Source organism: Megalops cyprinoides, chromosome 13 (genome assembly GCF_013368585.1).
Source record: "Megalops cyprinoides isolate fMegCyp1 chromosome 13, fMegCyp1.pri, whole genome shotgun sequence".
NCBI lineage: Eukaryota > Metazoa > Chordata > Actinopteri > Elopiformes > Megalopidae > Megalops > Megalops cyprinoides.
Window position 1 is genome coordinate 9,706,435 of NC_050595.1, and position 25,846 is coordinate 9,732,280.

General features: G+C 44.1%; 1 protein-coding gene across 1 annotated transcript; it reads left to right on the forward strand.

Moving 5' to 3' along the window:
* Positions 1–272: 272 nt before the first annotated feature.
* Positions 273–25,436, forward strand: plcg2 (phospholipase C, gamma 2). Its single transcript, XM_036543547.1, has 32 exons — positions 273–478; positions 8,150–8,299; positions 8,533–8,626; positions 8,719–8,766; positions 8,902–8,986; positions 9,975–10,058; positions 10,147–10,190; positions 10,534–10,606; positions 12,199–12,300; positions 12,932–13,050; positions 13,968–14,053; positions 14,339–14,456; positions 14,774–14,942; positions 15,557–15,673; positions 16,057–16,143; positions 16,603–16,781; positions 17,474–17,674; positions 18,566–18,685; positions 18,836–19,016; positions 19,114–19,182; positions 19,835–19,944; positions 20,027–20,123; positions 20,432–20,498; positions 21,234–21,403; positions 21,671–21,773; positions 22,237–22,443; positions 22,848–22,993; positions 23,432–23,546; positions 23,806–23,973; positions 24,147–24,235; positions 24,727–24,923; positions 25,035–25,436. Exons 1-32 carry the CDS (start codon positions 295–297, stop codon positions 25,075–25,077), a joined length of 3,822 nt encoding a protein of 1,273 aa, XP_036399440.1. The 5' UTR covers positions 273–294; the 3' UTR covers positions 25,078–25,436.
* The last annotated feature ends 410 nt before the right edge of the window (positions 25,437–25,846 follow it).

Genomic DNA, 25,846 nt, shown 5'->3' on the forward strand with positions numbered 1-25,846 from the left:
CATCATCATCATCATTATCACCAGGGTTATGAATCTTCCACAGTGTGATTTCCACGGTGTTTTGTTTCCCTTAACCTCTGATTCTTTCCTGGTACCATGTACTTATGGTAAGACGTAGATGTACAGGGAATGTGCAGCAGGGATAAATTCAACAGAGTGATGGTTTTGGGAGTTTCAATCTAGTGCTGGATTAAATATTTTCCGCCACATGATCAAGCATTCCTGTGAGCAGTTGTGTAACGTTTTGCCCCATGCACTTACCCCCAGGTGTGCGTCCTGTCCAACGGAGCAGCGATGGCATTCCGCAGGCAGCAGGGGGAGCTGACGGAGTACAAGAAGAGCCTTATCAAGCGGGACCTGGAGATGGGAATCGTGATGACCGTGTTCAGGCAGAAGCCGGAGCGTCTGACTGTGCAGGTCATCATGGAGACCAGACAAGTGGCCTGGACTCGTACCGCGGACAAGACGGATGGCGTCTGTGAGTTCCTTGCCTGTAGCCAGCTTGTTTCCTGTCTAAAACAGGGGTTCATTCAGTAGCTGGATTGTTTTGAGAACGCTGTGAGTGTTTTACTCATGAGCAGGCACTTCACTAGAAACCGTAGCATTTTTGCAACACCTGTTGAAAGTAGTTTTGTTTCATTGGCATATGAAGATGACAAAGAGGTTTGGCTCAAAACCTTCACAGTGGCTGCCATTGATGGGGGATTTACAGCGCACCAGTTTAGATAATCATAACTACAGAATGGGGCTCCTGAGTGGTTCAGATGGCAGTATTGCTTCTTTCAGCCTGGGCCAATGGCCCGAGTTTGAAACACGCCATGCCATTTGCCAAGAATGAACAGGAGCCCATATCAGCAGAACAAACCGGCTTTGTTGCGCAGGGGACAGGGGTGGGGAAGTCAGCCAAGCCCCCCCCCACCCTGCTCCACCTTTGACACCCAGGGACTCACATGAGCTCCTGTGGATGGGGGAGGATGCGCCTCTTCTTCAATGGCATTTGCCTCCTGATGCACTGTGGGGCTCAAACAGTTAAGTGCCCACCATGTGAAAAACAGTTGCGGTAGCCAAGCGTGTGTATCAGAGGATTGCATGTACTTCCCCCACATTAATCATCGGTTCAGTGGTTGTCAATGGAGTGGGGATGAGTTTAAATGCATAATTGGAAACCTGAATTACTAAAATTGACTGAAAAAGGGGAAGATGCAAAACATAATAATGATGACAGAATAAACTCTAGAATTGGCAGCGCTTTACAAATAGACCTGTTGCACTACGTACTTTGATGCTACAGAGGACATTCAACACCACATTTATTATTTTTACGTCTAGTGTAGTGTACATACACAGTTGGATTAAATTTCAAATTAAATGTAGCTATACATTGATAGCTCATATATTTTATTGATATTAATCAGTATGAACAGGTATTTCTGAAGCTGCCTACTGAAGACAGGTGTACTTTCTGTCATATTAGGAGTGGTTTGCAACCGGATGTTCAGTTCCTTATGATTTCTGTTTTAGAGTGCTTTCTGAAACATGTGTCATATAGCGAATACACCTCTACTGGACATTCTGTCCAAGCTCTCCTCAGACCACCTCTTATAAACTCCCATATAAACTCCATATAAAACTGCCATCCTTCAACACAAATCTCCATACAAAAGTGCTGTGCTCCTCCCCTAAACCCCTTGACACCCGACTCAAATAGGTTCTAATTTCGGTCCACACCTCAACCAACCCTTCTCCAGCTCCTGTCTTCCCCCACCCTACCCAATGTTCTGAAAATTCACTCAAAACAGTGCGTAGAAAATGCAATTGGTGTGTAAGTAGTATAGTGTGAGTAGGACAGTAAGTTTGTGAGTAGGTTAGCAGTTGTTTTAATGAGTGGATTTGAGTTATTTTATGGATTCACTTGGCATAAAGAAGTGTCCCTGAACCAAGCAGACTGCTGTGGCGATAAAGAGAGAAGGATATAGTTTTTTTCTACGGCAGAAACAGAGACCTGATTTGAGTTTTTCGAGTTAGTTTTAGAATCTAGTCATGAATACCTAGTGCCCTGCAGTCTTGTGTACAGGCTCTGTGTCTCTTACCTACCTCATATACATTCCTTGCTACTTAAGCATATTTTACTGGGCAATGTTGAGAAGATAGTGAGAAAGCCCCGGCACAGGCGTTCCAAGCCCTGGATAAGTAAATATTAGGCTCAATGAGCGTGTAGCACTGTGGAGTTGTCAGTTTGGGATGTCTTTGCACATTTTACCCACAGCAGCTATTTACAAACTCACACAACCAAAAGTAATTTTGTCACTGTGACATGGCAAAATGAGCTGGTTTTAGCTTTTGGGTGTCTGTGTGCGCAAGCCTGTCCTGTACAACACTATCTTGTGTGTGGCTGTAGAATCTGGTGATAGATTCTGGGGGTTAAGAGTCAGCTGAGTGAGCCCCTGTTCAGTTCAGGAGGGTATTTGCACTGCAGTGAGGTATTTCTGCCATACCTGTTAGGTTACATTACGTTTGAACCAGCACACTTCCTTCATGTACTTTATGATGTGTCTCTTCTTCTTTATGAACACCTCTCTCTGTTTCTTTCTCTGCATTATTCCATTTATCTCTTTGCTACTATCTGGGGTAGGAGCATGCAGTCTACCTGGCTGTGGTCGTTTGCTCTATTTCAAATTCGTGTGTTCTTCGCTGTAGCTCGGTGCAGTAGTGCTGTGGTCCAAGGTATACCCTGAAGAGCCTGTTTGCTCACTAATGCTCTTTTATGCTATGCAGTAGGAGAACCGCAAAGCCCCCGATAAACCAATGATCATTGTCCCTCATTCAGGTCACAAGTCTCAAATTACATGTACATGAGTGTGTGTGTGTTTACATGTTGTGTGTACGTTGAATGCTGAACTATAGACTGGCCAGTTCAACACAGAAAAGTTGACGTAAGTACAGATGTGTTGCAACTGAGGACTGTTTTTTATGAAATCAACGTCTGCTGATTTTTTCAGCTAGCACATCTAGGTAATATGTTACAATATTTCAAAAGTGCCGTCCATGCCACAATACTTAATCTGAAACATAATTGTGGAGATATAACAGGTATTGAATTCATACCAACACAATGCCTTCAGCATCACAGTCGGCGCCTCCTTTGGGGAGATACAGTCAGGGTTTAGAAATACTGTCAGTGTTCAGAGATACAATCGGTGTTAGGAGATGCAGTCAGTGTGTGCTGAGATACAGTCAGTGTGGGGAGATACAGTCAGGGTTGGGACGTACAGTCAGTGTCACTGCGGGTAGATGAACGCAGCAAGAGTGTGTAGTTTTGAGGTGAAATGCAAATTATGTCAGAGAGAGAGAGAGGGAGAGAGAGAGAACACGTTTACACTTCAACGACACTTCCTTTCAGCAAAGCTGCTTCCTGTTGTGTGTGGGTTTGTGTGTCTATCTTTCTTTCTCCTGGGAAAAGAGAAGAGCTAAGTTACATTTGTCCAGTAAATAGCTTCCTATTATAACCAGACTGATAGAGTGACCTCGCCAGTAAACAGACAGGGAAGAATATTAATACATCAGCAGGCCCTGATGGCACATGTCCAGGACTTAAAGACATTTCTGACATATTCTGTAATGATTAGCTCAAATTGCTCTTCAGTTTGCAGTTTAAAAAGGGAAACCTTCCAGAAGATGGGAAACAAGGAAGTATAGTACCACTCCATAATCGCACATTAATACAGGGAATTTCAGGGCAATTAGTCTTAACATTCATTGAATGCCTAATGTTGAAATATATCACGTAGGATATGAGAAAAGAGTCATTCCTGGAATAACACAGTATTATGGAATAGTTTGTTAACAATATAGTTCGTTACAATCGTTTGGTTAGCTTGGACTGTGCAGAAAGAGATAATGCATTACATTGCAATATTGGCATTTAGCAGACGAACCAGCAACTGTTTTGGTTATGAGCCATGGTCCTTACCACTCTGCTACACTGCTGCCCAATGTATGTAATGTAATGCATTACATTTACATTGAGTAATTTGTCTCTCTTTTCCAGAGCAACTTACAAAAAACAACTACAAGACAGTGCGTAGAGGACACAAGTGACCACATTCGAACATGTGTCAGCCCCTTACACAGTCTTGCTTCACAATTCCACAGATTTTTGGTGAAAATGTTTTGCTCATACCTGGTTTATGACATTACATATTTCAATGTTCAAAAAGCATTTGACCACGTACCTTTTGTGTGACCCATTATTGAACTAAAATATTTGGAAATTGCAGGCACTATCTCAACATAGATTCAAAATTGGCACTTGCGTAGAATCCAAAGATTAATAAAAGGGATTGCATTTGAACAGGACTGCAAAGGAAGTAGCTCCTGAGTGGCTGAGGCAGTAGAAGTCCAAGTGCAAGCTGAGAGTTCTACAGCACGGGTTCGAACTTGGGTGTGTCATTTGCTGTCAATGGCCAGGAGCCTACATCTGCAGATCAAAATGACATTCTTCCAAAGATAGTGGTGGGTAGATTGGTCAGGGTCCCCTCATCACTCTGCTCTTGACACCCTCGTTCTCACGTTGGTGCATACAAGTTACACAGAGAGCATCAGGAGGGCGTGGCTTATCGCCTGATGGTGAATTGCACTGTGGTACTTGTACTGTTATTCATTTGGACATACTAATTTTAGCAGTCAATATTTCATGCCTTCAAATAGCTGTTGTTTAATTGAAAGGACATACTGGTAGGAAGACACAACGTGTATATTAAGAATTTTAGACTCAGGGTCTATATTGACACAAATTTATCAGCAAATTACATCAAAAGTATCAAACCAGTTGGGACTAATAAGGGGATAGAATGAAGCCCCAAGTATGAACACTCTGAATGACTGAATGACAGCAAGTGAACATTTATCACCGCTTCTCTTATTTGGAATGAGAGTAGACACATAGGAACAACAGGTGATGCTGCATGACAGCTCCAGCCGTGGGACAAAAATCCCCCCTTAAATTTCCCCAGTGCTACACTATGCCTGGCTGTATTACAGCATTATGTATAATTAAATGTATAATTAATGACTATGTATTATCCTGAAGGTTAGACGAGTTATGCCACAAGGAACAAGTAAAAGTCTTTATAAATTTCATCTCTGAAGATATTGCACGCTTGTGATCTTGTCTCCTTATTAACCGGCATTAATTAAGAGTACACTTTTTCAGCACATGGATGGGTAAGTGCTGAGCTCTTGGACCGGAACTGTCACAGGACATTGACTTCAGTGCGTGGGTTGCATGCCAATTCTTAGTCACCAATCAAAGCAATTTTACATTTTTGGCTGGCTGTGTTCTGTTGCATGACATTCGCATCTGGCAGGCTTTGGTTTCATGCCTTGTTTGCTGAAAAATATTTGCAAAGTAAAAAGTTTGAAAGTTTGGTGACGCACACCGAGTTTATGTTACGCTGTTGCAAAATAAGCCTGCTATATATTTGTATATGTTTAGGACACACTGTGTTCACCAAATGCAAATAAAGTACTGTAATCAAATGCAAATCAGTCATCTGAGCTGTGCTGTGCAATTCTGCTGTGGAGGTATAATGTTATACAGTACAGTACTATAAGTCGATGCGAAAATTGACCCATAAGCTGTGTTGCACAGTGTGTGTGTGCCAAGTGTGTGTGCCAAGTCTCAGTTGACATCCTTATCTCAAAAATAATGATATGATTACAACAACTACATTCCAAGTCAGAAGGGGGCTACTAAATTCATGATTCAGGCTATAACCATAACAGGTGTGTTGCTGGGCTTGCACAATGACATATGACAAGAGAATGTTAGAGCCAACTCCGCAAATAGCAATTATTATTTTGTGAGACTGATGATTGCATAAAAACACATGATACACATGATTACACAAAAAGTATATGTGATTAGGTGGTAGCCTCGACAACAGTCATGATTAGTTGTAGATGCAAGTTGTTTGCTAAGGTCTGTGGCCTATTCACATTTTAAGTTGGCTATGTGATGATACTCTAATTGGGCTAATGAGCTTCAGAGTGTATGCAATTTTAATATGATTACATTAGTATTATTACATTATTATTGTTATTACATAGTTTTCTTAAAATAGAGATGTCATAACCTTTATCTTATAATAGCAAGCACTAGACCATGAATAAATATACTTGATTCGATACTGGATTTCACTGTCTTCCACACAGCACTGAAATGAAAGGGTTTTTCCCAACCATAAATACAAATATTATATTAATTATGAAAATAAACTGTGAAAATGTGTGTATTCAGTGATGCATGTAGGAATAAATATCTGTGTTGGGTGTAAAGCATTTTTTTGTCTGAATACATACTGCAACTGCGAAACTGTAAGTTGGCGAGTATTTCCTTCTCAAGTTTTAAGTGCTTGTCTTGTCATGTTATTGTGGTGGCCTAGTTTGTGTTGACAATGGCTGACATCACTTATGGGGGAAAACACATTTTGACCATCTCCTAACTTTCAGCTTGGTTTCTGTTTGAAGTGGCCCCCTTCTGCCGTTCAGTGGTTGCTGTTCTGTCTGCTGGCTCTCGCAAATGCCTGATTTTTTTCATGTTTCACACAAGATTCTGCAGTTGAACTGTCAAGCGTATGCTGATGGAGGCCAGAAAAACGGCTTTTCCTTTATTCTCTTTTCTGTATATATGTGTGTATGTGTGTGTGTGTGTGTGTGTGTGTGTGTATGTACATGCAATCACACTTCCTATATCTGTACCTATGTCTACCTTGCTTTCAGGAGAGATGTCATATGCTTTTGTCAGTACTGGGTCAGTACCGGGCAAAATGCCTGACCCCAGGGAGATGGGTATACCTTCCTGCAGCGTCAGGCTAAGACTTAATTTTTCATCACAATTCTCCAAGGCCATGAAGGCATGGAGCCATCATTTTGTCATCATAAGACGTGTGTGTGTGTGTGTGTGTGTGTGTGTGTGTGTGTGTGTGTGTGTGTATGTGTGTGTGTGTGTGTGTGTGTGTGGGGGGGGGGGGGGGGGGGGGGGGGGGGTTCATATTTCGGTTCATATCTCTATAGGCTGACAGTGCTGTATCTGCCTCTTTACCACTATTAATTATTTAAGTTTCTTTTGCTATTTCTTTTGCTAATTGTTTGATTTTCAAAAAGTTCTCATGGGTAGGTGACTGAGGGATACATTTAATTATGATCATTCTGATATGCATATTAGAACAAATTTCATTTCAATTTTGTTCATTTTGAAAGCACATGTATGCTTTCCTTGTTAAAATATGTTAATCATAGTCTTTAAATAGTTTACTTTCCAGTCAAAAAAAGGTAAAATATGACTTGAAATGTTCAGTCTTTTGGTCCACCAAGCAAGTCTAGAGTCAACATTGCTTACAGCTCATTTGCATTGATTACAGACAATGATATTATTCATTATAACACCTTTAATACTTGATAGCTGTTTAAACTTAACCTAAATAATTGTGTTTCTATCTGCACCATCCTTCTACTCGATGAGTTAAATTTATAAAAAGATTGAGGTGGATGCTGTTGCCAGCAATTGTGGTTTGGGTTATACTGACTGTGTTCTGTGCTGTAGTGACTGTGCTCTGTGTTGTACTGACTGTGCTCTGTGTTGTACTGACTGTGCTCTGTGTTATACTGACTGTGCTCTGTGTTGTACTGACTGTGCTCTGTGTTGTACTGACTGTGTTCTGTGCTGTAGTGACTGTGTTCTGTGTTATACTGACTGTGCTCTGTGTTATACTGACTGTGCTCTGTGCTGTAGTGACTGTGCTCTGTGTTGTACTGACTGTGCTCTGTGTTGTACTGACTGTGCTCTGTGCTGTAGTGACTGTGCTCTGTGTTGTACTGACTGTGCTCTGTGTTGTAGTGACTGTGCTCTGTGTTATACTGACTGTGCTCTGTGCTGTAGTGACTGTGCTCTGTGTTATACTGACTGTGCTCTGTGTTGTACTGACTGTGCTCTGTGCTGTACTGACTGTGCTCTGTGTTGTACTGACTGTGCTCTGTGTTGTACTGACTGTGCTCTGTGCTGTACTGACTGTGCTCTGTGTTGTACTGACTGTGCTCTGTGTTGTACTGACTGTGCTCTGTGCTGTACTGACTGTGCTCTGTGCTGCAGTGGATCTGCATGAGATTCGGGAGGTGCGCCCGGGGAGGAATTCCAAGGATTTTGATCGTTGTAAGGACTGCAAGGACAGACACGACGACAAAACCTGCTTCACCATCTTTTACGGGTCCCAGTTCGTTCTCAACACCCTGAGCCTTGGAGGTGCGTATGTGTGTGTGTGCGTGTGTGTGTGTGTGTGTGTGTCTGTCTGTCTGTGTGTACATTCAGCCACATTTGATGGCAGTGTTACGACACTGACAGAAACCGTGCTTCTAAGAAGAAGTTCGTACGTTCAAATCCCACAGTCCTGGGTCACGTATAAAATGTAAGTCATTCTGAACAAGAGCATCCGTAAAGGAAAATAAGTAATAATGTGATGTAATATTGATTGACAGCTGACACAGTGGAAGATGCAGAGAAATGGCTGATTGGTCTGGAGCTGCTGAGACAGGAGACACTGGAGGCCCCCACCCCTGACATCATCGAGAGGTGCCACACATTCAGACACACAGAAGAACCCACATAAGCATGCGAAAAAAAAAACCACACGCACTGATGTTGGCTATATCTGTCTCCCTCAGCTGGTTGAGAAAACAGATGTACTCCATCAGTCAGACAAAGAAGAACAGGTATTTCTCTCCACCATCCTAATTCAGCCCCCTCTGTTCTAATCCTGCGCCTCCATCCCTCCCACCATGGTCTTGCTTTTTGTCAGTTTGCGCCCCTCTACCCTGATTCTTCCCCTCCTCTTTCTCACTCTGCAGTGTCACTATGAAGGAGCTGAAGTCTCTGCTGCCACAGGTCAACCTGAAGGTCCCTAATGCACGTTTCCTGAAGGACAGGTTTGCGGTACTGATCCCTTCTTTTACTTGTACTCACCCCGTCTACTTCCGTCCTACACCAATCCTCTCTGATGTCGCCTTACTAGCAATCATATCGGGAACTGTAATACTTGATGTCATCGGTTGATAGGATTTTGATATCAGAGATAAAACAGTGAACTGTCAATTTGCATGCTGGTTACAAGAACCCTAGCTAAGAGCAATTTTTAAGTTGTAAAGAATATGCAGTGATTGAAAGCAAGGGGTAACAGAGCAAGAGTGAAAACATTTGCCTAGCTAGTGACACTGGTCATGATACTAGAGCCTCGCTTCCATGATGACCTAATTCTGATTGCCGAGGCCAGAGGTAAGGAAGCCCTCAAATGAGGAAAGGGCATTCAGACAGTGAGCGTCAGTGTAGAGGAAGGGGGAGTGAATAGTGTACAGCCACCCCTTAAAAGCAAGACTCCAGACAGTCCTCTCGGCTTTGACATTATATCCACATGAGGCAGTGATTGATGAAAAGGAGGACCCATTTGTTTGGCAGGGAGGCAGTGAAGCTCCCATTTGTTTTATGCCAAAAGTTGCAGAGATGGTGCTTGTGTATTTTTGCAATGAGCTCACCCCGGAAATTGGGTTCTGGTTTGCCAGACAATGTGATGACTCCATCGCACCTTAAACCATAGAAAGAGGACAAGCTGACATTTCTCTCCAAAAATGTACAGCCCAAGGCAACCATATGAAACTGTTTGTGGTTATGCAACACACACACACACACACACACACACACACACACACACACACACACACACACACACACACACACACACACACACACACTCACTCCCTCCCTCCCTCTGCTCTAAAGTATAGGATGTGTTGAGTCCCAGGGAGTTTTAAATGAATGTAGCTTAGCATAGCTTCTAGCTATGTCCTGTCTTCTCTGCTCTGTCAAAATATTTGTTTGTGTCTGTTTGGGAGCAGAGGCCTGAAAATGTCATCTGTTTCTTCTCCAGGAGATTGGAGCAAGGAAAGATGTCCTGGATTTCGAGCAGTTCCACAAATTCTACAATATCCTAATGTTTGAAAATCAGAAGAGCGTAAGTGGGACGCCCTCTTGTCTCCAAAATGTTTGTGTGTTGTGTGTTTTTGTTTGTTTTTAATTGGTTCAAACATCTGTAATTTCAGATTCTGGAGGAGTTCAAGAAGGAATCCTGTGCTTTCATCATGGGGTGAGTTTATTTTTCTCTCTGTGAGCACTACAGTTAGAGCTATTTGTGTACATTCATTGCTTAGATTTGTAATCATATAGTTTGTACTGCAGTACTGTAGTTTTATATCTGTGAGTGTGATGTGGCTATGTAGTTTTATTAGTCTGTGTACTGTTGTGTTGATTTATACTGGTGTGTACAGTAATTGTGTTATTTTGTGTTTGCGTGTACTTTAGTTGTGCAATTTTATAACTCTATACTATAGTCATGCTGTTTTATATTTGTGCACAGTGTAGTTGTGTAGTTTCATAGCTGTGCGAGCACTGGGAATATGTGGATTTACAGCTGTGTAATTCAATTTCAGTAACACAGATAAGCCCGATTCCTCTGCTGTGCTCCTCTACGACTTCCAGCGGTTTCTTCTCTATCAGCAAAAGGTAAGAACACATACTCTGTCTAGCAACAAAAGTTAATCAATCAATCAATCAATCAGCACATTAAACAAGAAGCCCTTATCATAGTTTTTAATAGCTTCTAAATGCTCAATTCTGGTGACTTTTGATGAGGGGAAAAATGATTGTTTTGATGGCATTATTTATGCAATCTGACAAGAAATCTACATTTTGATTATGGATTCTGATATCGTGCTCAATGGCATTCCCTTTATGTGTGAGTTCTGATCACCACAATGACATCAGTTGATATCATTTTGCACTACCTGTTGTCTATGCTAGTCTTCTGTTTCTTCAAAACCTAGAAGGATCATTCTTCTCCCCATTAATTAGAGGGATTCAGCTTTTATTAATGTGAACATACAGAACAATGTGACACAATTTAATTACTCAACTCTGACAATAACCTCCAACTGTAATTTTTTCTTCTCCGTAGCACACGATTTGCATCTCTTCACTCTCTCTTAATGTACTTGCAGTGCAGTACTAATGTGTAGTACGGTGTTACTGGTATTTTAGAGAGATGCATCAGGTTACTAGAGCAGTGAGAACAAAGCTAAAATAGTTTTGTTCACCCTTGAACTGATCTCAGTACACACATATGCTGCTGTGCTAAGCAACATTGGACATTATGCTCAGCATAACTGTGTGTGTGTGTGCACTGACATCCTTTCGGTCAGTGAATGATCTAGAAAACACAGGCAAAGCGTAGAAGGAAAATATGAGTGCCACCATGTGGACAGTCTAAATGGTACGAGTGTTTTCCTTTGCAGTCAAAGATGTCGAAGAGACAGCCATACTGTGTCAGCACATTCCGCTTGTAGCTGAGAAAGCTTTTCACAGAAATATATCACTTGCCAGTAGAATCAGCTATATGGCTAAAATAATAATTACAGGTCCACTAACTGGATTTTCAAGGCTCCTGTTGAATATATATGTAATTAGCTTGTAATCAATGCATTTAACCAATAACTACTGTTTAGTTATTTTTTTTAAACTGTATCAGTTGTATGAAACAGAACTTTGAAAAATGATATAAGGTATGTGGCAGAAGACAGAAGTTAGATTAAGTCATTCAAAAGTTTAATCACTCTGCAGTTCATAAAATCTTAATTTAGTCTGAAGAAATAACATGCTAGTTTGGGATAGTAGAACACTCCTTTTAAAAATATCCTTTCCTGTCCTTTTATGGAATCTTATTGAGCAGACCAATTTACTATAGAGATGTGTCATAAAAGTTTATGGGAGTATATAAAGGTGGAGATTTAATACTGTTATTAAATACTGTTAGCAATTTGGGTCATAAGAATTAGTTGCTCATAACACACCTTCCACACTAACAAAAATGTAACTGTGTTTAGAGAAAAGTTTCATTCTATTGTAATCAGTGTTGTTTTCAATTTCCATTGCTGCTGTATAACTTTCTCCCCTTGAACTATGACTCCTGCTTCTCTCTCTCTCTCCCGCTCTCTCTCTCTCCCCCTCCCTCTCTCGCTCTCTCGCTCCCTCTCTCGCTCTCTCTCGTTCTCTCTCTCTCTCTCTCTCTCCCTCTCTCCCCCTCCCTCCCTGTCTCTTAGGAATCCTGGGCAAATGACCTGAACCAGGTGAGGGAGCTGATGACCAACTTTATTGATGACACAATGAGGAAGACAAACGACCCTGAGTTCACAGTCAGCGAGGTGTGTGTGTGTTCATTTGTCACAAGTTGCCTGATTGTGTCTGTGTCATTTCTTTGTGTACAGTATTGTGTGTTTTTATCTGTGTGTAGAGTGTGTGTTTATATTTGCATTTGTGTAGAGTATGTGCCCGTATAGCTGTCTGTAGAGTGTGCTTTTGTGTGTAGAGCATGAGTCTGCATGTTGCATTTGTGTGTGCATAAACAGTACCAGTCAAATGTTTGGACACACTTTCTTTGTTGGTACTATTTTCCACATTTTAGAATAATAGTAAAGACATCAAACTATGAAATAACACAAATGGAATTATGCAGTGACAATAAAGGTGTTATAGACAAATTAAAACCATCTTATATTTTAGATTCTTCAAAATTGCCAAAATATTTAAAAAATGATTTTTTATTCAAATTCACAAATAGGCATCAACTTTACAATTTATGTTTGTCTAAGAAACAGATTTCAAGCATTTAAGCATAAGTCTTTAGATCAAAATGTCTTTGATTGCATGTTTCCTATTATCTTAATCAGGTGGGTCCAAACTTTTGACTGGTGCTGTATTTGTCCTGTGATGTGTAAGGTATGTGTGTTTTTTTTTTTGTGACTAACCGTGCCTTCGTCTCTTGTCTTTCTGTAGTTCCTCAGTTTCCTCTTCTCCAAGGAGAACTCTATCTGGGATGAGAAGTTCTCAGAGGTCTGCAACCTGGACATGAACAACCCGCTGTCGCACTACTGGATCAACTCTTCACACAACACGTCAGTACTGCTACATAGCAACGAACAACAGACCGCTTATCTTGAGGGTGAAGTTATACATATACAGAACTCTGCTGATTACGCTCATCCTGTAGCCTGCATATAAAGACGAAGGACTTCCCATGGTGTGTGTGTGTGTGATCATGATGGAGGTTGCGTATGAATAACATATCATTTCATGTTCTTTGTGCTTGACAGTGATTTTTATTTCTTGTATTTCCTGCCGGTGTAGTGAAGCATTCACTGCAGCTTGTGTGTAATGATATGGCATTTCCGGCAGCTTCAGTTAGTCATTGATGCCTCTCCTGTAGCTTTGATGTTATGGCGTCTTGTACAGTAGCTTGTGTACAAGGATGGCAGATTTACTGAAGCTTTTGTAGAAAAGAAAAGAAGCCAGAAAAGAATTTCCTTTTCTGGCTTGTGTATGGTGATAATACATTTACTGTAGCTTGTGTGTGATGATGACATATTTCCTGTAGCTTGTGTTTGATGATGACACAGTTCCTGTCACTTGAGTGTGAAGATGTTTTTCTTGAAATTTGGGCTTGATTATGATTTATTTACTTTGGTTGCAGGTGGTGCTGGTTTTCTGTAGCCTTTGACAATGTTTGACAATGATCATAAAGTTTTTGTAGCTTGAGAGTGATGATGACATGTTTCTTGTAGCTTGCATGCAATGATGATGATTTGTTTCCTGTAGCTGCGTGTGATGATGATGTTTCCTGTAAGTTGCATTTGATGATGATGTGTTTCCTGTAGCTTTTGTGTGATGATGACATGTTTCTTGTAGCTTGCATGCAATGATGATGATATGTTTCCTGTATGTTGCATCTGATGATGATGTGTTTCCTGTTGCTTGTGTGTGGTGATGATGTGTTTCCTGTAGCTTGTGTGTGATGATGATACGTTTCCTGCAGATACTTGACAGGAGACCAGCTGAGAAGCGAGTCGTCCACAGAGGCATATGTCCGCTGCTTGCGTCTGGGCTGCCGCTGCATTGAGTGTTAGTGTTGCCCCGCCCTCTGACACCCCCACAGTCTCCTCATGAGCACCAAAAACCTGCACCCCACTACAACATCCCCAACTACACAGTTAACACCTGCCCATGTCTACTGTACTAGAGTCACAGCATGGAATTAGAAGCAATTCCTGATAATTTAGTTTCACTTTTTTAGAAGTCTCACATTATTAAATTAGAAGCTTGCTGTTATCTAAATGACATACAATTCAGTTTTTAGCTGGAACACTTCTGATCAGACTCTTATTCCTGTTTTTTGTGGTGGTACAGTGGACTGCTGGGATGGACCAGGAGAACCAATAATCTATCACGGCTGGACCAGAACCACCAGGATCAAGTTTGAGGATGTGGTGAAGGCCATCAATGACCATGCCTTTGTGGCATCTGAGTGAGTGTGCCCATCATCACACACACTTACATTGGTTACAGTTTTGTACATGTTACCTATTTATACAGCTGGATATTTACTGAAGCAATTCAGTAAATAGTTAAGTATGTTTCCCAAGGGTACAGCAGCAGTGCCCTAACGAGAGCCCAGCTCCTTACCACAATGCTACAGTGCTGCCCACTACACTACACTCAGTTTCTGAAGCAAAACAAAGACTGACCGCATTTAACAGAAACCAACATTAGCATGTGATTTGTGATTCCACTGAACCAGGCAGTTGATTCAGTCAAACATGGCTGCTGTTGTTGCGTTGCCAGTTACCCCCTGGTGCTGTCCATCGAGGAGCACTGCTGCATTGAGCAGCAGAGGCAGATGGCTCGTATCTTCAGAGAGGTGTTCGGGGACAAGCTGCTCATGGACCCCGTCGAGCTCATCGCCGACCAGCTGCCCTCCCCGACGCAGCTCAAGGGCAAGATCATCATTAAGGTGAGGTGGAGTTTGGGGCGGGGCTTGAGGTGGGGGGGGGGGGGGGGGGTCAGGCTGGAGTGGGAAGGGTTAGCCAGTGGTGGGACAGAGGGAAGTGTGAGTATGGGGAGGCGACAGGTCACGGACTTCCTGGCAGGGTAGCGGGACAGAGTGTATAAGTAGTAGCTAGCAGGAATTCAAGACAGCTAGTTGTAATGTGTTTGTACCATCAAAATTAAGGTGCTGGTCCTCTTTGACACTCTGTCCTCCAAGTAAGGAGTATAGAAGACAAAACAAATCACAAAACAAAGTGTCTCACTCTGTGGTCACCTGTTCTGTCTCTGTGTTCTCCGTATAGTCTCCATGTAGTATAGACTCTCGCTGTCATGTACACAGTTGTGCAGTCTCTTACCTAACCTTCTGCATGTGTTTAGTCTCTGTGAAGAATGTAAGCCCTGACAGTTACTCTGTGAAGAATGTGTATACATTTACTGAGGCAGTTGTGGGTTAAGTACCTTGCCCAAGGGTACAGCAGCAGTGTCCCAGCGGGGATCGAGCCGGCAACCTTTCGGTTACGAGTCCTGCTCCTTAACCTGCTCCATGCTCACCCGCTGCTGTGGCTTGTTTCTGTGCAGCACAAGAAACTGAGCATGGGGGACAGCCTTAGCAGGATGGATGACACCTTTGGCCGAGGAGACCTACGGAACACGGAGAAGCAGGGAGACCTTTACATCTGGGATCCAGTGGATGAGGTACAGCTCTTGCATGTCCTGTTATCTCTCTCTCTGTCGTTTGAGCAGCGCAGTGGGAGAGCTTTGGGTACCATTTTCACTGGTTTGCTTAATGCCTGTAGCAAAGGTTAGCACAAGGACCAATCAGCTGGAGGTGGACTGTACATATTAAGAAGACCAACTATCCTTAGTCCTGGCAGTCAAAGACCCTCAGACCTAAAGTCACAGGGAGTGTATTTGTGGGAGTGTATTGCATCCAGCTCCCTTCAGCTCAGCTTATTATAGTTTATGGTCAGGTACCTGTGTGTGATAGGGTGTGGGCTCTGTGTCTTCTGGGGTTGGGAGATCACGGGGTGTGTGGGGATGCTGCTCTGCTGGTTTCTGATTGTTGCGCCTGCTCACAGCAATGGAACCGGCACTACTGCATGATCGCAGACGATAAGCTCTACTACGCTGAAGAATACGAGGAGGAGGAGGAAGAGCCCAGGAAGGTGAGTATGGGAGGACTCCAACTCTTATAGGAGGAGTAGGTTTGTCTGGCTCTAAAAGGGAGAGAGGGATATCTGTCTCTTAGAGGAGGAGAGGGAGGAGATTGTTGCTTGTTAGAAGAGGGTGCATAGTGTGTGGGGGTGGCAATGTAGTGGTAGGGAGCAGGGCTTCTAACCAAAAGGTTGCTGGTTCAAGTCCCCACTGGGGCACTGCTGCTGTACCCTTGCTGAGTGCTGAACCCAGAATTGCCTCTGTAAATATCCTCCTCTCTGAATGGATAACATGTAAAAAAAAAACTCACCTGAGTAAGTTTCTCTGGATAAGAGCATCTGCTAAATGCCAATAATATAATATAATGTAACCTGTGTCTTAGGAGAGGGAGGAGTAACATATTGCAGCAACACTTATCTAATCACCCCACCCTCGCCGTACCTGTCTCCCTTTTCCCTCTCTCTGTGCAGGGTATGAGGCCGACGGAGCTGCATTACCGCGAGCCCTGGTTCCACGGGCGCATGTCTGAGGGCAGGCAGACAGCGGAGCGCCTGCTGCAGGAGTTCTGCGCTGAGTCCGGGGGCCGCGACGGCACCTTCCTGGTGCGGGAGAGCGACACCTTCGTCACGGATTTCACCCTCTCCTTCTGGTACCTTACCCCCCCCCCCCTTCGTCCCACCCATCTCCTCTTTAATCCCCTGATCACTGACGTGAGGGTGTTATGGGAGTTTGAGTACATTCAAAGGATGACTCGGGGGTGACATGGCTGGATTAGGGTGAGGTTGGGTGGGTGTTTTGGGGTTACTGGGGTAAGACTACGTGGGTATTGTGAATATGCAGCAGTTTGGCATAGTGGTAAGGAGCAGCACTTATAACCAAAAGATTGCAGGTTCAGTCCCCTGTTCAGGCTCTGCTGCTGTACCCTTGGGCAACGTACTGAACCCAGAATTGCCTCAGTAAATATCCAGCTGTATAAATGATTAACATGTAAAGTTGTAACCTATCGAAGTCACTCTGAATTTGCTAAATGACAATAATGTAATAATGTAATGTATCAGGGTGACAATGGGTGGGTATTTGGGTGTATTAGCATAATGTGGTGTAGGATATGTCTGGTAGGGTGAATGGATGTTACATGTTCATTAGGGTGATGTTGGGTGGGTATTTATATGTATAAGTGTAATGTAGGGTTGGTATTTTGGGTGTAATAGAGTGATATGAGGAGAAAGTTATGTGTTTATTAACATGATGGTGGGTATGTGTTATTACAGGTGTATTAGGATGGTGCTGGGTGGGTGTTGTGAGAGTATTTGGGTAATAAATGCGTGTTGCCTCCCACAGGCGTGGGGGAAGAGTGCAGCACTGCCGGATCCGCTCGTCGCAGGAGGGCGGGCACGCGGTCTACTTCCTGACGGAGAACCTGCACTTCTCCAGCGTGTACGCGCTCATTGAGCATTACCGACAGAACCCGTTGCGCTGCCTGGAGTTTGACCTGCGGCTCACCGACGCTGTGCCGCGCCCCAACCCGCACCTCTCCGAAAAGTGCGTGCCACACAGTAGTAAACACAAATGCTGCATTTTAATGCACTTCAGTTTGTGTGTTTGAGTTTTTAGTGTGTGTGTGTGTGCGTGTGTGTGTGTGTGTATTACAGCTCAGACAACCAGTCGTGTTTCGTTACCATTTTGTGTTTCACCATACGGTGGAGTGATTTCAAATAAAAATGACAGAAGCTGATGGACAAGCCCAAGGGTAAAGAGCACTTAAACCTGGGGTCATTTCTGTCACATTTCACTTTGATGAAATGCAATCAGCTCAAAAATATTTAAGCTTTTTTAACTGGTAAATGCATCAAGTACTGACTTCCTCAGAGAATGTGAGATAAGGAAAGACTGGGATTATATACTCTGTCATCTGATCTACAGTTGATGAACTACGAATGAAAGAATTTAGGATCTGAAAGTTCAGATTACAGAAATTCATTCAAAGCGTAATTAAAGATCTTATACTTTGCAATATCTTTGGTGCATTGATTCTGTTTACAAGGGTTCCCACGGTCCTTGGTAATCCTGCAAAGTCATGGTAAAGTCATGGAAATTATTCAAATAGCCCACTGTCCTTGACGAGTCGATATCTAAAAACCCAAAAGAGTTCATACAAAGAGGAAAATGAGGCTTTCTTTTTGGGTAACACACTGGCTTGAAGTGATTTACTGTCAAGTCAGTGTGTTGATAATGTCAGTATGTTGTTATTGCCAACAAATTGTGGCTGGTACCCACAACCAAAGGTGATTGGTGACCTGGTATATATACTTGCATGTGTGTATGTACATGCAGGTGTGCATGCATGTATGTATATCTGTGCAGGTGTGACTGTGTGTGTGTGTGTGTGTGTGTGTGTGTATGCATGTGTTGATCTCTCGGTCTCTTCCACAGCTGGTTCTACAGTAACCTCAGCAGAGGGGAGGCGGAGGAGATGGTGATGAGAGTGCCTCGTGATGGAGCCTTCCTTATCCGCCAGAGAGAGACCAGTGATTCCTTCGCCATCACCTTCAGGTGCAGCTCCGCCCCTTTTGCCTTGCTCTACCCCACCCCTTCAAATCCCAGTGGCCTCCCTCACTTGCCCTTGCCCTACACCTCTTTGTGGGTGTTCCTTTTCCCTGGGGGTGGAAGCAATCAGTTCCTCTGTCCTGTTTTGTGACTCAGGGGCGATGGTAAGGTGAAGCACTGCCGTATCCAGAAGGAGGGCTCCATGTTTGTCCTGGGCTCCTCCACCGAGTTCGAGAGCCTGGTAGAGCTGGTCAACTACTTCCGCAAGAAGCCCCTCTACCGCAAGATCAAGCTGCGCTACCCGGTCACGGAGGAGCTGGTGAAACGGTTCAGTGCGGTGAGCCAGACCCGGGGCCTAAGAGTGGAGGGTGATGATAGGTGGTGTGTGTATGACTTGAGCTTGTGGGTAATGATTTGGTAACTTCTCCATGCAGGAAAGAGACTCCACCTGTATCTATGATGTGAAGATGTACGTGGAACCCAATGAGATCGAGCCGTCTATGGTATGTACTCTGAGCCTTGCTCTTCGCCATAATCATAACACAGCATAACACGTAACCCTCTTGCTGTTCACTGCTGTATATAATGCAGATTAGTTCCATATACCACATGTATGTCCAGATATAGACACAGAATCGACATACATATGAGTGAGTATCATAGCCCAAGTCCAGTGTGTTTGAAGAATACTGATGTAATCAATCAATATCTCATAAAATCAAGATGCTTATAGTGCATTCTTACAGTTCTCTTGTAACAAAGCACCATAACGAAGCTTGTTGTCCAGAGTGAATGAAAGCACCAGCAAACCCAGAAAGAACCAGGAAAAAGCTGGAAAATTATTCCCAGAGGCTACGAAGGGGCAGTCTAGAGTCAGACAGCATCAGACTGAACAGATAGTGAAAAAGAAACAAATGAAGGTTTGTGTATGAAAATCTCCATTAGTTCAACACTTAAATCCACAGTTTGTTGGGTGGCTGGAGGGGATGGCCACTGGTGAGATGGATATGGGGGTATTATACTGCTGTGTTGCTGTTCACCGGGAACACTGTGTCTGAGGAATGACTCCTGATGAAGTGTTTTGTGTTTTGTGTGTGTGTGTGTGTGTGTGTGTGTGTGTGTGTGTGTGTGTGTGTATGTGTGTGTGTTCTATAGCCTCAGAGCACTGTGAAAGCACTATATGACTACAGAGCAATGAGGAATGATGAACTCAGCTTCGCCAAGGGCGCCCTGATCCACAACGTGTCCAAAGACAGCAGTGGCTGGTGAGACTACAGCACATCCAGACCCAGCTGACCAACCAGCACCCACAGCTACTGTTTGACACCTCTCTGCTGCCCCCTACAGGTGGAAGGGGGATTATGGTGGGAAGGTGCAGCTCTTCTTCCCTGCCAACTATGTGGAGGAGGTGTCTAATAGCAAGAAGGCGGAGCCAAGAGACCAGGTAAAACTGAAGAACACGTGTGTCTGTTTGCAACTGTATATTTTAAAACCTGAAGTACTGTGTGAGTGAGACGGAGAGAAGGTGTGTATAGTATTGGTAGTGTACTTGGCTTCCCTTGTCTAGTCAGGTTGCACAAGTTAACTTGTGGTAGAGCTTGAATAGTGTTACACTCTCACTCACCGGTTTGCGAGTGTTATTAGCGTGGTCATTCAGCTTGGATACACTTATTGTGCTGGAAGTCTGGATAAGAGTGTGTGCTAAATGAATGGAATGTAATGTGTGTTTAGACTAAAGTGTGTTTGTTACAGGTGATAGAGGACAACCCCCTGGGTGACCTCTGCAAGGGTGTGGTTGAGCTCTGCAAGTGCAATGTTGGTGAGAAATCGCTATGCCGCCACACACTTTGTGTGCATACTACACATGCACCATATACACTACACTCTGAATAGACTACGTACACAGCATGTTAAAGCAGGCTGACTTCAGAGCTTCATATGCAGTACAGAACTTTTACAGCGTCCTGTAATGTGATACACTGCACTACACTATACTGCACTACACATCTATGCAGCAGTGTAACATAGTAGTAAGGAGCAGGGCTTGTAACCGAAAGGTTTCTAGTTTAAATTCCCTGCTGGGGCACTGCTGCTGCACCCTTGGGTAAGGTACTTACCCCAGAATTGCCTGAGTAAATATCCAGCTTTATAAACACTAAATATGTAAAAATTGTAACCTATGTAAGTTGCCCTGGATAAAAGCATCTGCTAAATACCAAAAATGTAACGTAATGTGTACATTACTACACATACACTATATTACATTACATTACATTACATCATTTAGCAGATGCTCTTAACCAGAACAACTTCCAAATATGCTGTATATACACTATGTAGCAGGGTAAAGCAGGCCTTCAGCGCTTGATGTGCTGTACAGCACTTTCACAGTGTCCTGTAAGGTGATACACTATTTTGGCAAAACTAAGCAGCACGCACGGAATGAGAGAATGTTGAATGTTGAATGTTGAAGTTGAGCACGCTCACAGAGGGAATGGCCTGCGTTGTCCTCACGCCCCCCTGTCCCCTGCGCCCTCCGGCCGCCTCTGCGCAGTGAGGGTTCCGCAGGCGAAGAACGGCATGTCCTACGTGCTGACGCTGCAGATGAAGGAGGACGAGAACACGCTGCCCTTCGACATCGCCACCGACACCGTGGAGGACCTGTTCGAGTGGCACCGGGTGGCGTGGGACGCCACCCAGCGGGAGATCAACAAACAGTTCCAGGCCAGTCGCGTCACTTCCCCCCAACGCTCTGGATCTTGCCTTTTCTGTTGCCTTTTTTTGCTACACAAAGAGTGAATGTGGTGTACTTTTCTCCGTGATGGTTTAACACAGCTAGGTTGATGATGTCCAGTGAGTAGCCAAAGAACGTGAGCTCATGGTTAAACGAAGGCTTGTGTCCAGTTATGGGTTGTTGTGTAGTGTTGTTGTGTGACGTCAGTGCGACAAAAAGGGATGCCTGGCTGACAGGAAGTTGTCTCCCCACCTCAGACTATACAAAACAAAGAGAACGAGAAGAAGGACCTGGTGGCAATCGAGATGTCCGAGTTGGTGGTGTACTGCCAGCCCCGCAGCAAAGAGAAGGACTACTTCGGTTCGGCTTGCGGTCGACTTTTCACTCAACACGCTTTGCCACGCTCAGCAATCTGTGCTATGCTGAACACATTACACCGCACTCAACGCTGCACTATACTGAACACATTGCACCGCACTCAACACTGCGCTATACTGAGCAACCTGCATTACACTGAACAATCCGAGGTATACTCAACACCCAGTGCCGTGCTCAGCACTGCTATACTCAACACCCTGCACCACTGTGCTATACTGAACACCCTACACTACATTCAAAACATACTGCACGACACTCAATACTCTGCACTGTACCTGACACCTCAAAACATACTCATCACCTTGTTCAACATATAACATTGCCAAGCTCAGCAATTTATGCCTCACTAAATACCACTGCCAGCAATCCTCTTTACACACAGAGAGAAACAAACAGACTAACGTGCACACAGTGTTTTCTGACTGGCCCGCCTGTGTTTCCTCAGACACATACAGCTACAAAGAAATCCGGTCGTTTGTGGAGAACAAGGCACCAGCAACGCGGGCCAGGGCGCAGGAGTTCCTCAGGTACAACCGCAAGGCGCTGAGCCGCATCTACCCCAAGGGCCAGCGCGTGGACTCTTCCAACTACGACCCCTACCCGCTGTGGGTCTGTGGCTGCCACATGGTGGCGCTCAACTTCCAGACCGGCGGTGAGTCTCACTGCGCCTCTGTCAGGAGCATTACTTACACAGGGAAACGGGCCTCACTGTGGCCCAGGGCTGGTCTGTGCATGTATTTGCATGAGTCAGGGTGTCATGCTTAATTGTGTTGTTGTGAGAGTTGTGTGGCTGTATGGGGGCTGTGGTGTGATTGATATGTGGGTAGCAGTGTGGTGTAGTGGTAAGGAGTGCTTTTATCCGAAAGGTTGCTGGGTTGACGTCCCCACCGGGGCACTGCTGTTGTACCCTTGGGAAAGGTACTTAACCTATAATTGCCTCAGTAAATATCCAGCTGTGTGAATGGATAAAATTGTCACCTGTGTAAGTGTCTCTCTGTAAGAGCATCAGCTAAATGACAATAATGTAATACATGTGTGTGCCTTTGCCCTCCTCAGATAAATACATGCAGCTGAATAGCGCCCTCTTCAACCTGAACGGACACACGGGGTACGTTCTGCAGCCAGAGATGATGCGCACCGACAGCTACGACCCCTTCCCACAGCAGGACAAGAAGAAGGTGAAATTCATCATCACTGTCAGGGTAAGGCCCCGACCCTCCTCTGCTCTACCTCACTGACCAGTGGACCCCTCAGCGAAAACCAACACTCAGAGAGCCTTTACCGTGCTTATGAAGTTTAAAGATGAGTCTCTGCCTGCCCGCTTACCAATCTGTCGAGCGATAATGTATAATGGTTAATACGTCATGTAATAATGGAACAATAACATTCCAGACCACAGATTTACAGATTAGCTATTATCATTAGCATGTTGAACATATTGAACATGTTTAATTTGCCATGTTGAATAATGTTTTGCGTGTTTGTCAGTTTTGCTCAAAATGCTTCCTGTTCTGCCATCAACCGGGGAGGCACTGGGTCGATAAACACTATCTAAACTATTTAAAAGTATTTCAGGATGTGTGAAATGCCGGATCCTGACCAATGCTGACCGAACACATGACCTCTGCTGCCCCCTGCAGGTGATTGCGGCCAGGCATCTACCCAAGCCAGGCCGGAGCATTGCCAGCCCCTTTGTGGAGATAGAGCTTTGCGGACTCCACACGGAGGATAGTAAATTCAAGACTGTTGTCCGACGTAAGCCAGGGATGGGGGGGGCATGCCACGTATGCAATGGAAAACACCTGTATGCCACTATTATCTACACACTAGTGGCTCTCTAAAGACCATGTTATACTGTGTAATTCACACTGAAATCTGGTCTGGACTGCCTCCAACATATTTGCCACTCTGTTGCAAGTCATTGTTGCAAATTCCGGTGCGTATGTCAGCTTGTGTGTGTAACTCAGTATGTGTGTTGCATATATACTCCTGTCTCTTCTGTGTGACTCATTAGATGACAATGGACTAAATCCAGTGTGGCCCGCGCCTCCTGAACCAGTTCAGTTCATGGTTTACGAGCCAGAGCTGACCTTCCTGCGCTTTGTGGTCAATGAGGAAGACATGTTCTCAGACCCAAACTTTCTTGCACAGGCAACCTTCCCAGTCAAGGGCCTCCGTTCAGGTGAGAGTAACATACACACACACACACAGACACACGCACACACACATAATTAGTGCCTTTACATAGTTATCTATATTTACATGAACATCTTGAGCTTTCCCTCTATTCAGGGGTGAAAGAAACACACACACAAGCATAGAGACTTATGCAAAACCCCTCACCTCTTTTCCCAGGGTACCGCTCAGTTCCTTTGAAGAATGGATTCAGTGAGAGCATTGAGCTGGCGTCTCTGCTGGTCTACATCGAAGTGGAGAAGGTGGAGGTAAGATGGGCGTGGCCTCGTGAAATTGGGGCATGCCCCCCAGTCTGCCTGTCCCTTAAGAGACCTATTCCTGAGTCGCCCTGAAAAGAAATAATTTTAGTTGCTTGGATGTGTTTGTCAATGGGAATGCTAATAGCTGTATTAGTAGATTATAGATTAAACTATAAAGACATATGAACATATTATATACTCGACATCTTTGCTGAATGTTTATAAATGGCAATATGAACAGATATCTCTGTTGCTTGCATGAATGGTGATACCAGCAGCTGATGTCTTCATAACATTGTGATATCAGCAGTTATCAGTATTTCCATTGAATGTTTTGATGACTACCAGTAACTGGTGTCTCTGTAGTCTGTGTGAACTGTTATGCCAGTGGCTGGTATCTCCATAGCATGTGGATGGTGATATCAGTAGCTTGTATCTCTGAAGTGTGCATGAATGGTGATATCAGTAGCGTGATGCCAATGTCGTTTTGATTTGCTCAGAAAGCGGAGGAGGAGCTCTACTCGTCCTTCAACCAGCTGCGCAAGAGGCAGGCGGAGCTGAGCAACGAGCTCTTCCTGTACGACACCCACAGCAACCTGCAGCGCTCCGCCCCGCCTCACCTCCGCGACGACCTCATGCGGGAGTTCAGCACCAACGAGAGGCAGCTGCACAAGATCCAGGACACCTGCAAACAGAAGTGAGTGGCCGGAACACCAGGTGTACGGGGCTAAAGCGGTAGGATGACGCTGAGAGAAATCCATGCATTAGTGGAAAAGGGCTGCAGTCATCTTGTATTCTCTGCTTTCAGGATGAAGGAGAAGAAGATCAACAACAGCAAGTTCTACTCGTGAGCCCGACTGTTATCACGCCTCATTCCCTACACACCCCCCTTCCTCCTGCTCCTCTGCTCCTGATGATACTGGCTTCAGGCAAAAGTTGCCTGTAAGTGCTGATCTAGGACCAGTTCTGCTGTGTAGCTTATCACGGTTAAGGCGGATGACTTACGCATGTGCATGCTGTACCTTTTTTTGGGTTATTTGCGTGTATTTTGTATTTTACGTTCGTGGTGGTTCCTCCTCTCCTGCTGCAGAATTGCTCCCATTTCGAATGTTAAAGCAAAACTGGATTAAATAAAGATGTGATGAACTCGGAATGTATTTGGGACGTGAGCTGCCACTGAAATCCACCCACCCCCAGTCATTTGGGCCCTACTGCCAAGATATTTTTTTTTTTTACCTTTATGTCGTGTATTTGAAGTAAAACTTAATATATTCAAATATATTCTTATTTGGTATGTTTTAATCACATATGTCTCAATCACATGTGGTCATTTAAAAGGTGTGTTTTGTTGGTTTTTGAATGTAAGGCGTTACAGGTGACATCAAACTATCATACAGTTGTGGTGTCTGTGTGTAATAGGTTAAACTATAGCAAATATGGGGCTCCCAACTGGTTCAGTTGACAAGGCACTTGTCTTGAGTGTTGGCTTGGCCTGGGTTCAAAACCAGCCAGGTTATTTGCTGACCTGGGGCTTACAGTGGAGCAGTTTGTTCCGCAAGGGATGGGGGAAGTAGGTTCCCCAGGGGTTCCTCATGTCACTGCTCTCAGGCACCCTGTGAA